This window comes from Leptodactylus fuscus, chromosome 7, assembly GCF_031893055.1.
Source record: "Leptodactylus fuscus isolate aLepFus1 chromosome 7, aLepFus1.hap2, whole genome shotgun sequence".
NCBI classification, from domain to species: Eukaryota; Metazoa; Chordata; class Amphibia; order Anura; family Leptodactylidae; genus Leptodactylus; species Leptodactylus fuscus.
In genome coordinates this window covers 102782429-102797376 of record NC_134271.1, presented here as the reverse complement: position 1 = coordinate 102797376, position 14948 = coordinate 102782429, and the positions used below count along the sequence as shown (strand labels likewise).

The following is a 14948-nucleotide window of genomic DNA, read 5'->3' as shown; positions in this document are numbered from 1 at the left end:
ACATTGTGAACTTTATAATGCACCTCATGTTAGTGAATACAGTTACAACAAATTGCAGCACATCTGGATTTCGGACAACTGTAAGGTTGCAGCTGTGGCACCTTGAGGATTGCAATGTGACCCCACAGTGTATGTCAAGCTGTCATACTGATATTTCTAACAACTTGACCGAAGAACTCAAGGTCTTGGAATCTGAACTATTTTGTGGAAACGTTGACATCTGGTTGATCAGAAACTATGTGACTTTGATATTTTGAGCGTACCAGGTGCTCCAATGTGGTTCTCCACAAATCTGATATAGTTCTGTGCCTTGACAGGAAGGTCTTCCCACTTCCTGGCACCTGTGGTGTCACTCTTCCAGCCAGGCATCACTTCATATTCCACTTCTACTTTCTGTAAAATTTCTTGATTTGCTATAAAGATGAAACAGATGCAAGGTTAGAATGTAGGACGTGACAGATTTATATCTGCGGCTGGTCTGTGGATCAGGGTTGTGACATTGTGGCCACATCCTCTGTTGCTGTCACTACGTTCCGCGCAGCCACTATGTATAACTCTGGACGCTGGCAGTCCAGTATTTTCTCCATTCACCCACATGTGAGGTAATACTACCATTTGCCTCCACTTGATATTTTGGACTTAATTCATCTTGTGTTTACTCTTTCTTACTGTTATGGTCTGTATGTTTGACCCCATTCTTTTCCTTTTTCATGATGCTACATAGGATATTTTTCTGCCTATTATTTTTTAATAGTATGACCTGCATTTTACATCTAATGTTATATCATAAATTTTGTTACATTGTATATTAACTTTATCCCTTGGGTATTGGGCTCTAGAGTACCATATCATCCCCCCCCCCCATGTACTCGTATTCTTTGTATTCTGAATTACAGATGTTCTCTTATTGTATAGTATTATGATGATTTAATTTTTGATGTGTATTTATTTTTTATATATCTTTTAGATGTGATTCTGTGGATTTTATTGGTATATTTATTTCAGTTTCTATGAATTTAACAGGCCCTGATCCAGATAAATGTTGGTCGGAAAGATTGTAGCTTGGTCACTCACAAGCTGGATAAATAAAGAATTTCACGTACAGCATTAAACATGGAGTGCTGTAGTTCTTCATACTAAATGTTATTTACTACTACAGAATGCCATTCAAGTTTTTCGAGTTATTGTGGATCAGCATTTCACATCAAGAGTTATACTGCATATGACTTTAAGGCTGGGACCCCACGTGGCATAAACCCTTCCACACACTGCGGAAAAATAAGTACAGTGGACATGCTGCAATTTCCAAAACCGTTGTGGTTTTGGAAATCGCAGCATGTTAATTATACCTACGGAAACACTGGCGGTTTCCCTATAGGTATAATGGAAGCAGAAAGTTTTCTGTGAAAAGCGCTGTGGGAAAAAAACGTGATGCGTTCCTGTTGCATTTCTTTCCCACAGTGCTTTTCTTGTTGTCACCTGCTACATGGGACCTCAGTCTAAATCTTGTTTTACATCTAGTCACAAATACATGGGACTGCATATATATAGACAAATTAAATCCACAAACCTGGAAAGTATGGAATTCTCTTCCCATTGAGTCTGTAGGCTACACCAATTTTAATCTCATCCAGAGAGTCTAAAATATCCAATTTTGTAAGTGCCAAACTGAAAATAAAAATCAGATTGTTCATTACATTACATCTCTGTCTAAAGCTTTCCCCTGACATATGGTGGATCTATCTCCTTTGCTAATCATTGGGAATCTCAGCTTACAGAATTCTATTGCTATCATTTTGGGGACAAATATTCTGTATAGCTAGAAACAAAGTTAGGATCAATCAGAATGTGGCAATCAGTTGTAATTTGCTTGTGCAAAGTAGCTAATAATCAGAATAATACTAGTTTTGTAGCTTTTACTTTCAGCAGACAGTGGTCAAAACTTCCAGTATGACAGATCGCCATCTCATCAAATGATTGCATATGATCATCAAAGTATAATATTAAAATGAAGTCTGGCTGAAATTGCAGAAATTGAGAATTTGCCCTATCAGTTGACTTTTATCGTATGCGTATGGCCAGACTAAGGTCGCATTCACACGACCGCTCCATGTGTTGGCTAGATTTACTGACCTGCACCTTATGCCAGGACAAGGACTTGTAGCAGTATAGTTATCTATGCTACTAGGAGTCCTTGCCTCCCAACAACATACCGTCCCTTACCAATTATAGTACAGAACAGGTCATGTGAATGTGCCCTAAGTCTAACTTCTGTACAAGAAGTTTTATGAAAAGGACTTTTCATGTATTTTAGTATGTGCCCAAAGTTATCTTCTATATAGGTAACATGATCAATAGACTGAGAACAAGCGTTGTAATGTACACCTTGGAATCAGCAGAAATACTTTTAGGCCAGGGTCCCACAGGATGTAAATGCCGCAAGAAAAATCGCAACATTTTACAGTAAGTGCAAAGTGGATATGGGATTCTATCGAATACCATGGCCACTGTGCTGTAAAAACTGTGATGCGGACACGCCGTGATTTCCAAAACTGTCGCGATTTTGGAAACTGCAGCATGTCAATTATACCTTCAGAAACACCGGCGGTTTCACCATAGATATAATTGTAACAGTCCACGGAGGAAAACTCTGTGAACTTTCTAAAGCGCTGCGGGAAGAGCCACGATGCAATCTCGACACGGTTCTTCCCGCAGCACTTTATTGCTGCGAGACGTCCCATAGGGCCTTAGCCATACATGAAAACAACAGCTAGTACTTGCTGTAAACTCAATCTGATATAAATAAAAATATTAAGAAGATCTAATGATATATATTGTACATAGATATATTGTATAAAAATATAATAAAAGAAAAAAAATGCTGTCTACAATTCTATTGTCTGTCTGTGGTATTTGCCTTGTCCTGTATTTGGATTTAGCAATTTGTATATAGTATTTGGTATTTGCTGTGTATTTTTATTTAGAAATTGGTATTACTATAGCAAACTTACGCAGTGAAGCCATTGATCATGTGGGCATATCTTAAAATGACCAAGTCTAACCAGCCACATCTCCTTTTCCTCCCTGTGGTTACTCCCCATTCATGACCACGAGTTTGAAGAAGGTTTCCAATTTCCTGAAAGTAAAGGAAGGTCAAGGTTTTCAGTGGGTGCACAGAATACACCTACATTCATGCAACACCAGAAATTTAATTTTAAAGGATAAGTTCCATTTTCTTCTATCACTTATGCATTATCTGTTTTGGGTGGAAAATGCATGTATACATGTATATATGGTGTAGGACTTAAATGGGTTATCTGGTTTTTAGTATTCATGGCCTATCCTTAGACCAAGCAGTGAGAAAGTGCGCAGATGTCAGCAACTTTTTCTTTTCGTATAGTGTCAATATTTTTATGTGCCTTGCAATAGTTGTAAAGGGGAGTTCATATTACTGTTACTAATGTCCGTTGCTGTCTTCCTTCATAGGATAATAGCAATGGACATTAGTTGTCACAGAGAACGGTCACAGACGCCAACTTCCGTCATGGTTTTTTACTTTTTTAATGGAATATAAAGTAGTCCATGCCCGACTTTATCTTCCGTTGCAAAAGTAAACAACCATCTGAACACAGATAAGTTGATACCAGGACATACCACCCGTCGACTGGGATTCCGGGTCCTGTCTCACTAAATCCGGGTTGGTTGGGAGGTATATTTACCTCAAGTACTGATTACAAAGCAAGTACCAGACGTTGCAGACCCCTTTACTAAAGCATAAAGTAAGCTATTGAGGTTTTAAAGTCTTATTCTATATAATTTCCCATTAGGTTTCTTTCAACAGTTTTGTATATGGGAAGCAGGAACATATTGACTAATGAGTCATTAATTTCCATTTCACATCTGCTCCCTGTTAATAAATATCATTGATCTTTCTTTATGGACCCAATTCACCAATCTGTTTGGAACGGACGTAACACAGACATCAAAAAGCGCATTAAGAGTATGTTCACACTGAGTTTTTTTTCAGGTGGATTTTGACGCAGAATTTGCCTCAAAATCCACCTGCAAGAAAGGCTCCCATTGACTTCAATGGGAGCCGCTCGCTTTTTTTCCCGCTAGCGGAAAAAAGAAGTGACATGTCTTATCTTGCCACGGATTCCGCATGAGATACACTCATGTTTAGGCCCATTCATTTGGGCCTAATCAAGTGCGGGATGCTGCCCGTCGCGGCTAGCTGCGCAAAAGAACCACATGGTGTAAAACTTTTCCGCTGTGTGAACTACCCTAATTGATTTCTATCTTTATTAATGAAAACATAGAACCTGTAGGTTGTTTTGATGGCCTTGAAAAACAGTTTATCAAAAAAATGAATATCTGAGTATATACATTGAAGTCAATGTGTTGTCATGACGGGTGTGTGATGTTTTCACTATTGTGTGAATAAGGCCCAGTGGACTGGGACGGGCAGACCTTGTATGTTTGGCAGTAGAATCTAAACAGTTCTGAAGCTCAGAAGATCACCTTTCCCTCCTCATGGGTTGTTTAGCCTAGAAAAAACATTTTTCTATACACTATGAAAGAATTCTAGATAGATGGGGTGTCATCTGTTCTGGACCTTCATCTCTTGGCCAGAGTGGAGAATGGTTACAAAGAACATTTCACGTTCTGGAAAACCTGCAGCCCATGTACCAAGCTGGGATTGTCCAAAGCTGAGAACTCCCTTACGATTCCAGGAGTCAGAAACCCCAAAGCTATGCAGCTGATCCTAGGATACATGGTCATTCTTTATCTACTTACATTTATTTGTTCTGTTGGAAAGGCTCCTATGCCCACTCTAGTGGTATATGCTTTAACCACTCCATAGACTTCCCCTATATTCTGAGGGGGGACTCCAAGTCCAGTACAAACACCTCCCACTGTACAATTTGATGATGTCACAAATGGGTATGTACCTGCAGATAAGGATAAGACAGTAGGTTCATAATAGAGAATAACAAACCTGGAAAAGAAACTTGTATAATATATTTTTAATGGGCGTGTTTAAGGAGCTGTCTAGTCTCAATAAAGAGGCATCTTCCAACATTTTCAGGAGCAGAGAGTTGTTGCAAATAGTGGCTCATGATCTTAAAGAGGACTTTTCATCTCATCCACCAATTTAAGTTCTTAGCCTCTCCACTGATTCCGGAACAGTTGGAATTTTCTCTCTAGCCTCCTGAGCAACAATTGCAGTTAGTTTTGGTGCCTCATGTGCTATTTAAGTTCAGGAATATTAGAAGGCAGTGTCTGACAGGGGAGCGCAACTCAGAGCTCCAATTAGAGGTCAGAATCACACCCCTTGCCTTCTTCTGCCCCTCCTGACACCATAGAGCCTAAATGGCATATTAAGCACTACAACTAACTACACTGATTGCTCAAGAATGGTGGGGGCTAGAGGCAGGGTCAGTGGAGCAGTGCTTATTAATTTGGAGGTGGTGAAATGTCCTCCTTAAAGGAGACAAAACACTGTGACATGTTGTTTACAAGCTCACTAGTCCGCCCTGTGAGCAGAAAGCAAGCAAAGTGTCAGCAGCACGTGATCTCCTTGCCGCTTGAAGCCACTCATGGAAATGATTTTTTGGCTGGTCAGATATGCGGAGGAGAGTGGCTTCCTGGACTGAAGAATAAAAAATTGAGAGTTTTCAGTAGTTGATACCTTTTTTAATGGCTAACGAAAAATGATGACAGATTGCAAGCTTTCGGGGTATCTCAGATCCCTTCCTCAGGTATAGTTTAAAAACAATTTCTGAAGGATGCATATTTATGCAAAAATAGAGTAGATGGTAATTGGTAAACACAAGTAAACAAATCACAAAAAACAATTACCATCTACTCTCCCAACAAACATTCTATTCCTATGTGTCCCCTTGTACATAAATATGCATCCTTCAGAAATTGTTTTTAAACTATACCTGAGGAAGGGATCTGCAATATCCCGAAAGCTTGCAATCTGTCATCATTTTTAGTTAGCCATTAAAAAAGGTATCATCTACTGAAGTCTCTCAATTTTTTATATTTCATATCCACTGGCTAACACGGTACAAATATATTTTTTCCCTAGACTGAAGAAGTGAGACACAAGACACACACTGTGACACATAGGGAGGGGTACACAGAATGAGAGCAGCAGATGAATCATAGGTTTATCCACATAGTCACTACATGTAAATAACAGTGATACAAGGAGCAGCATGTTAAATAATCCAAGAAATAGTAGCAGAGCAATAACACACTGGATGCTTTTATACAGAACTATAGTGAACTGAACACTCAGGCTTCTAAATTTCACAGAGGTTCCAGCTTTAAACAGTTTAACTCTTGCAGGGCAGGCTCCGGCTGCATACTTAATCGCACTCTGTACAGCCGACTCCCTCGCTCTTTTGTGCAAGCTGAGCTTGCTTGCCTCTGTGCTGGACTGCTCTCTAGCCCTATGCAGACCTGGCCTCAAAATCTGGTACTCTGTCAGTCTCCCATGTGGTTCCAGTACCTCTCTCTGGCCCCTCCAAACCACTGCACTAATCAGAACTACCAAGGTCCAACAGGCCCCAGATCTTCTTCTGTCTCTACTATGTCTGAGTCCACAGCACTTCATCCCTACTGTCTCAAAAGCACACAGCTACTCTCTGAATACCAGTAAACCCACCGTAAAATCTCCTAATACCTGTCTCTATCGGTGATGTGACCCCATCACCTTCGTGCCCATACAAGCATGGGTTTTGACACCTCCAATTCCATGTGTAACTAGCACTCCTGCATCTTCACAAGAGAGTAGCTGGTGTTACAATTCTGACCTTATAGTATGCGTTATATCAAAATAATAGCTTGCATGCCCATTTAACAAACAGTACCTGCTTTCTGCCCCCTGATCACTAGTCCAAACTGCAAAAACTGACTCACAGAGGCAGGTGAACTTTTTGTTGAAATTGAAGGCTGAGGATGGAAAACTAAAGACTCACACATAAAGCTACATCCCTTTTTTCTTGCAGATAACGGAGAGGTTCATAGGTCGCACATTTATGGGAAAGGCTATTGCTTTCCTGGAAATCTTAAGTAATAGCTTGGGATCCAAAAACTGCTTTATATGTAATTACTATTTGTGGATATGAATAGTACATTTGTGGTCTATGAATAGTCAGTTACATTAATAAATGAATATAACCTCATTTGCGTTGTATGCCTTTAATAAGCAAGTACCGCATTGACAATGAGTCTGCAGGAAGCCTGAAATTAATGAAAGAATACGATAATTACAGTCCTGTTACTTTATAATATGTCCAACCCTCAAGCTAATTACTGTAGAAGAACCTTCTAGTCATTAAGTCGATACATTGTTTAATCATCATGATGTAATTTACGATATTAGTCTACAATGTTAGACTTGTTCTCTCTGTCACACACCAATGACCCTATAGCAGAAAGATCAGGACAAATCTCTTCATTATTTCTGGTTTATGAAATTCCTCTCTAGATGGCTGTTTCTGCCGATGATATAAATCTAGTTGCAAAAATGTACAAAATGTACAAAATGCAACAACGAAATTAAATAATTTTGTAAATGAATTGTATTACTTTTGGTGAACTGGTCTTGAGTTATTGTTGGAAACAGTCAACAGAATTGTTGACAGCTTTGCTGAGTTTTGATGATATACTATAGTAAAAGAGCTATTTATTCACATTACTGTCCTGTGCCTTTCACTTTCTCCATCAACTCCAATTCTATGCATCTTTCAATAAGCACCACCCCACACCATTTCTGAGCTATCAGTTCCATTAGTGTCAGGTGGGCGGTCCTGGATTACAGCAGACAGACAGGGATTATCCATCTAACATTACTCATTGCTCAGTAATGGTGGGGGCTAGACAAAGGTTCTTTTTTAATAAGACACTTTCAGATTGCAGATCATCAGAGGAAACTCTGCCCAGACCTTGAGCCAGGAATGAATGCTGGGAAAGTTTACTATAGACGTCATATCAGGCTGAAAAATGATGATAAACCCTATGAATTTTATTTTTTTCTCTTCTGGAGTATCTTAACTTTACACTAGGATCCTTACTATACTTCAGTAATGATCATGGATGCAGGAACTTTCTGTGGGCTGGGAATTTTCAGAATCCATGATCTCCTTATTGTGGACAGGTTATCAGGTAGGGACACTACATGCATGAGAAGATAACTCAGCCACAATAAGGAAATAATGGCTAGTTTTCTAATATGTGCCAGACCATAGAAAGTTTCTGCATTCATGGTCATATCAATTGGCAACTGATCAAGAAAAGAGAGACCCAAAGAAAAGTGACTACTTAGATTCTCTATGCTTTCTTATTGACATTGTTTTAGTTGACTGCTTTTTATTTGCTAGGGAGGATTTTTTTATACTCAGTTATACCAGTTTTTTTTTGTCACAGATGGATGATAATGTGGCTCATCCTTGGTGTATGGCCATTTTTGAACAAAGATGAACCACATTCCCTGGCCTAAGCCCATTACTTTCAGCTACTGTATGTAGGCAGAGTGGAGTTGGCTGGGGCGGGGGCACATCTGCCTAACATATTTGTAATAATTCATGCCAATTTCCTGGCATGAGTTAGACAGGAAATTTGTGCTAGTTCCTGACTGGTGTAGATTTCCATTCTGATGCACGGAGGCCGAAGCCCCACTGTGTTATACTGAAACTACTCTCAAATACGTTACTATCTACACAATATGGGTTTAGTTTACCTACCAAAGTCAATGTCAAGTAGAGCAGCATTTGCTCCTTCCACCAAAATCTTCTTTGGAGAGCCATGAAGAGCTTCATACATGAAGTATATGCCATCACGAACCATTGGCCGTATTTTTTCAGCATACATCTGTAACATTAAAGTACTGTATAAGGTATAAGTATTATCTAACTACTAGTACAAATTGAAGTATCAGTTTAGCAAGTCACATTAACTATTATGTTATAGAACAGCCATCCTCTAATGCTAAGATATTAATAAGTGGAATATCGGGAAATCATATTCTCGCCTGTGGCTGTTTGTGGCATCCTGTATTCCATAAGTGGATATCTCAGTTTAGCCGTACCTTCAGTTTCTTCAGCTGCCCTTCTGTATCTACCTCCAGACTTGGAAACATTGACTGGTACTGATGTGCCAGGTTTTTGAACCTACAAAACAGAAATATGATGGTTATTTCCGTATCACAACTTAAAGTATAACACAAAACATGTTTTAATGATAGATAGATAGATAGATAGATAGATAGATAGATAGATAGATAGATAGATAGATGATAGATAGATAGATAGATAGATAGATAGATAGATAGATAGATAGATACCGGTAGATAGATAGACGCTGAATACATAAGTAGATATAAAATATAAATAGATAAATATAATGTTTGTGTCTATTAAACTCCTTGACTCTGACATAACATGATGCAAAGATTATATAAGGCAATATACTGGACCTGGATGAAAACTCATCAAAATCTGAAAGGAGGTCACAAACTCGTAGACCAGTTCGCGATGCTTTTGATGAGTATGTTGGTCCAATGCCTTTCTTCGTAGTGCCTATGCTAAGATGAAAAAAGAAAAGATATTGAAAATTAATATGCAATTTCAGAAGACCTTTATATAGGAATTGCTTAAAGGGAGTCTATCATTGGGATTTCTTAATTTTAACTAAACCTATCTTCATGTAGCCTTTAGAAAGGCTATTTTAGGCATACCTTTTGTTTCAATCATGTTTCCGTGGTTTCATGAAAAAGCCTGTTTCTTATTATGCAAATTAGTGTTCACGGAGTACAGGGGGTGTTCCCACTGTGTGCCGAGCACCCCTGTCTCATCGGCTTGGACCTGCATCCCCACCCCCTTCTTGATTGTAATTTAAAGAGGACCTTTCACCATATCTGGGCACAGGCAGTGTTATATACTGCCAGAAAGCTGACAGTGCGCTGAATTCAGCGCACTGTCGGCTTTCCCGATCTGTGCCCGGTGTAAAGAGCTTACGGCCCGGTACCGTAGCTCTTCTATGGTCAGAAGGGCGTTTCTGACCATTAGCCAGAGACGTCCTTCTGCCTCGCGGCGCCAATCGCGCTGTGCTGTGGAGCGGGGAGGAACGCCCCCTCCCTCTGCTCACACAGCTTGTCCGTAGACTAGCACTATCAGGAGCGGGAGGGGGGAGTTTCTCCCCGCTCCACAGCACAGCGCGATTGGCGCCGCGAGGCAGAAGGACGTCTCTGGCTAATGGTCAGAAACGCCCTTCTGACTGTAAAGCGCTACGGTACCGGGACCGATAGCGCTTTACACCGGGCACGGATCGGGAAAGCCGACATATAACACTGCCTGTGCCCAGATATGGTGAAAGGTCCTCTTTAAGCCTCCTTCTCCTCTTTTTTAGTTCCTTCTTACATGAGCAGGTGTATTGCGCCTGCTCATGTAAGAACAAGTCCAAGATGGATCACAGTGCATGGACTATATGCCTGGCCCACCAAAGTGGCTGAACTTACAACACCTGCTTAGCAGGCGCAGTACACCTTGAATAAGAGAAGGGTCTGGGAGCAAAAACCATCAACAGCAAGGGTGGCCCCATAGTCTCTGTGGTCACAGACGACAAACTCTGTGTGTTCTGATTTTGCAGTTATACTCCATTCCATCTGTCTACTACTTTTCATTAAACTCCCAAATGTCAGTTATCAGGACGTAGGGGTCACATATTCTGCTTAGCTTACAACACTGAGGAGGATAACTGCCAAAACCTGAGAAGTTTTTACAGTAGTGTCAGGAGTGCGGCTGCATGTTACAGCTGCCAGTGGTCAATAGGCACAGCAGGATTGCCCTGATGCCATAGTACGAGCCGCCCCCGGCCGTGTGTATACTAATTATTTGAGCTGCTGGCAGGGTTCACATGCCATTATTCTATCTTACTACCTCTTTCAAGTCCCTCAACAATATGCTTATTACAGGTTATTTCACTGCTGGAACCTCCAGAGATGAACTGTAATCTGGGAGCTAAGCAAGTGTTTAATTTCCCTGCAGAACCAGCACAAGGGAAATAAAGCATTACCCAGTTCCCACTTAAAATCAATGATCTGTCCATGTAACAATAGATCAAGAGGTGTTTTTTGTTACCCAGCCCACTTTACTTATGAGGATCCTGAATAGGGATTCCCCCCTCTATTAACTCTAACTTCCTAAGCAGGGTATGTAATGCATTAAATAATTACAATATAGCACACATTATTATTATTATTATTATTACATAGAGATCTGTCAAGTTAGTGCCAGATAGCTAATAAAAATATTATAGAAATATCTTTCATTGTATGGAATGTCTTATATAGTGTGAAGCATCTTATATTCTATGACATGTCTCAAATACGATGGAGTGTCTAATTTTGTATATAATGCTTTATATAGTATGTAGAATCTTATATTGTATAGAGTGCCTTATATCCATAATTGGCACCTAATATAACAATCAATGCCATCTGTTATAATGACTGACTATTTTAAACTATAAGAAAGTTACTAACAGCACGGAGATGTTGTAATATAATTACTTTTTCCCATCTTGAGCTTGTCTCTGGACTTCTTGGAGACCGTCAACTGCCTGGTGAAAGTCACACACTATACAAGGGAGAAGCATGGGCACCGTAAATCATTAAGACACCCAAACACATAAACAATCTCTCTTTCTAGATATTTACAGTCATGACAAACACAAAGTACACTCTCTTTGACTTCTATGGATTTATGGATGTCTGGTCCTTAATGTCTTAAAATTAGGTGAATACAACAGAAAATGAAGAGATTCCACCGTTTCATTGTTTTTTTTATTAAAAAAAAATGAAGCCAAAATGGATAAGATATGTGAAAAACCAAGTCCCCTTCATGAACCCATGGCTTGTAGGGCCGCGTTTGTGCAGCTATAACCTGAAGTGATGGCTTCTGTATGACTATCATTTTCCCATTTTGGAGGAATTTTGTCCAATTCTTCTCTACAATATTGCTTCAGTTCATTGAAGTTTATGGGCCTTCACTTATATACAGCTCTGTTAATGTCCAGCTACAGAATTTCAATTGGGTTGAGGGTTTTTTAGTTTTTTTTTTGCCACAAGTGATGCAGTGCATTGTGGTCAAACATGTCCACTTTGGGTTCATCTGTCCAAAGGATATTGTTTCTGAGGTTTGTTCAGATACAACCTTAAAGGGGTTGTCCCATCACAAGGATCCTATCTATACTGCTTGTTAATGTGGATGTAAGACTTTTACTAAATACACTGCTTCAGAAAAACTGCTTTGTTTGTCCACTATCTTACTTTATTCACTTCATTGTTGACACAGCCCTGACTTATCTGCTCAAAAGTCAAGTGATGTATCTGCCTGTTCTCAGGGGGGAGGGAGGAGGGGCTAAGTGCACGGGAGTGAGCCTGTGTTTCTATCTATTCCTGTGTCTACACCACGTGTGACCTAGATCCCTGCTCTCAGATAGAGGAGAGGAGCTGCTTTCATTTCTGAACTCGTCTTCTGTTCTCCCATTTATCAGGCTAGCTAATTCAATTGTGTTCATTATGGCAGAGACAGGCAGTATTGTGCATATAGTGTTGTTTGAGGACCTTTGATGACATCACAGGCCCTTCAGCCGCCCCATAGGATCACGCTATGAGATGGGCGGAGCTAAACGTTATTTTGGGGGCGGAGCCAAACAGGAGGTTGCACGAAACCCCGCCCACCAAATGACGTAAGAAACCAGGAAGAAAGATTTTACAGCAGTGAAGACTGGTGAGTATGCAATGTGGGAATACCACTTTAAGCCATGCATCTATGTTATTTATTTATTTTTAAAAATAAGAGGTTTTCCCCTGACAACCCTTCCACCCCAGTCATACTTGCTCAGTCTTTTTCTAATTGTACTGTCGTGAACTTAAACACTTAACATGCTAAATGTAGCTCTTGGATTTTTGCAATGTATCCAAGCACTGCTGGTAGCTGGGACATTCACGCCGGGGGAGAGTGTCAACTGTCTTGAATGTTTTTCACTTATGAATAATTTTTCTCATTGTAGAATGATGGATTACAGATTATTTAGAAATGCTCTTATATCCCTTGCTAGATTGATGGGTAGTAGCATGCTTCACTAAGATTATTACTGATGTCTTTTCTCCACATTCCTCCAGACCAGCAAACTGCCCAATTTCTGCTTATATAGAGGTGGTCACACTTGCCGATGATCAATCAACCAATCAACCAACAGCATTTCATTAGAAGCACTTGGCTGCTATTTATCCTTTAAATTCCCATGAAAGCAGTAAGGGTGTACTTCATTTTTCAAACACTGCTTCTACATCTGTTGTGTTGTTCATCTGAAGTTGTAATTGCCTGATTTTAAGACCTTTAATGGACCATTTCTGGTAATAGTAATTATTATGGCTTTATATGCATTCTAATTATAGACTGTATTGGTTTCTCGCTCATTAATACACAGACCTCCCAGAAGCCTTATTAACTTGTGAATGGCTAATAACTGAAAGGTGCAGTAATGTGGTAGGGGGTATCATGCTGTAATATTAGATATTGTAAGGGTATGCCTGCCAGTCTCTAAGCTGAAGGGGCCAAGGACCATAGTTTTTTTTTACTTACATGTCAATGACCCTGTTGACCCATTCAGGTAGAAATGACAGTGGATATGTAAGAGCTATGCTATGTAGAGTGTATATCCTTTATTTCAAGGGTTGTATTCCTTGTGAGATGTGTGCCCCACATGACTTTTGTGCATAACGTGTAGATATATACATACGTACAACATAAACATATTATGCTAGCTTTCATATATATTTATATACTAAATACACTTACCAATATGAGCTCGGTCAGATATGATCAGTCTTTTCTCCCAGTCTTTTAAACCTGTAAAAAATACAGTTAATATATGTATATATAATACCATGGTAAAATAACTTGCAAACATATCCTATATCCATTAAAGGAACATGTGCATAGGTAGAAAAATATGGTCAACTTCTTCCAAAAACAGTGCCATGCTTTAATGGGGCAAAGCGAAACTACTAGGAACACCCAATGGACAGGTGTAGCACCGTTTCAGCCATGTTCAAAGCTTGTACAATTCTCTAACTACAGTCGCTAATGTGTATATTATTATACAAGTGAATTGAGGTGGTAAAAAATAATATTCTCAAGTAGAAAAGCTTGACATAGAATAGTCCAGATCTACCAGAGCTCAAGCCACTCTTTGTTAGTTGCTCCCTGCTTGGGTAATAGGGGGGTCCCAAAATCTATATGCACAATAAGGAATATGGACATATCTATATTGCCATCTCAGTAAATCCACAGACAGGATTACATCTGGTAAGTAAAAAATTTTTTATCCTATATCATCTCATAGTCCTGATCTTTTTGGCCAACAATGTTTTAAGGCAGATCAATGATATTTACCTTTCTTTTCGTTTTTTTCCGCCTCCTCAAACAGTCCTGGCAGATGTATGACGACCCCATTACCTGTAAGGATACACAGGATGCATTAGGAAATGGAACTATAATCCTTTACCAATATCTGTATCACTGGGAAGTGCAATGATACTCCCATATAACAACATTACATTCTGCTTCACCACTCAGTAGCAGATACGACTCTGCTGAAATATATGGACTTCAGATCCAACTTCAGATAGCCAAGTAATACATTTACTGTGGATAGAACCGCACATCAATTCCCATAAGGGATATAGATTACAAAGTACATAAACCGACTCCTGTCCGATAGGAGGAAAAGCACAATATTAATACGACACAGGGGAAATATGCTGCGGCTCCATTTGTCATCAGTAAACAAGAATATACGACCAGTAAGGGAATTTTAAAAGAACGTTTTTATAGATCTCCTACCAGCGCAAGATAAACTCAGTG

At 39.6% G+C, this 14948-nt stretch overlaps 1 protein-coding gene across 1 annotated transcript in view; it reads right to left on the bottom strand.

Moving 5' to 3' along the window:
• Positions 1 to 14948, bottom strand: part of ADSS1 (adenylosuccinate synthase 1) — a 49731-nt gene that overhangs the window by 1738 nt on the left and 33045 nt on the right. The window contains exons 3-12 of the mRNA XM_075282681.1: positions 14478 to 14540; positions 13881 to 13931; positions 11585 to 11651; positions 9491 to 9598; positions 9104 to 9185; positions 8760 to 8886; positions 4798 to 4952; positions 3012 to 3136; positions 1571 to 1668; positions 264 to 413 (exon numbers count right to left, since the gene is read on the bottom strand). Of these exons, the coding sequence (XP_075138782.1) occupies positions 264 to 413; positions 1571 to 1668; positions 3012 to 3136; positions 4798 to 4952; positions 8760 to 8886; positions 9104 to 9185; positions 9491 to 9598; positions 11585 to 11651; positions 13881 to 13931; positions 14478 to 14540 (1026 nt within the window). The remainder of the gene's footprint in view (positions 1 to 263; positions 414 to 1570; positions 1669 to 3011; positions 3137 to 4797; positions 4953 to 8759; positions 8887 to 9103; positions 9186 to 9490; positions 9599 to 11584; positions 11652 to 13880; positions 13932 to 14477; positions 14541 to 14948) is intronic.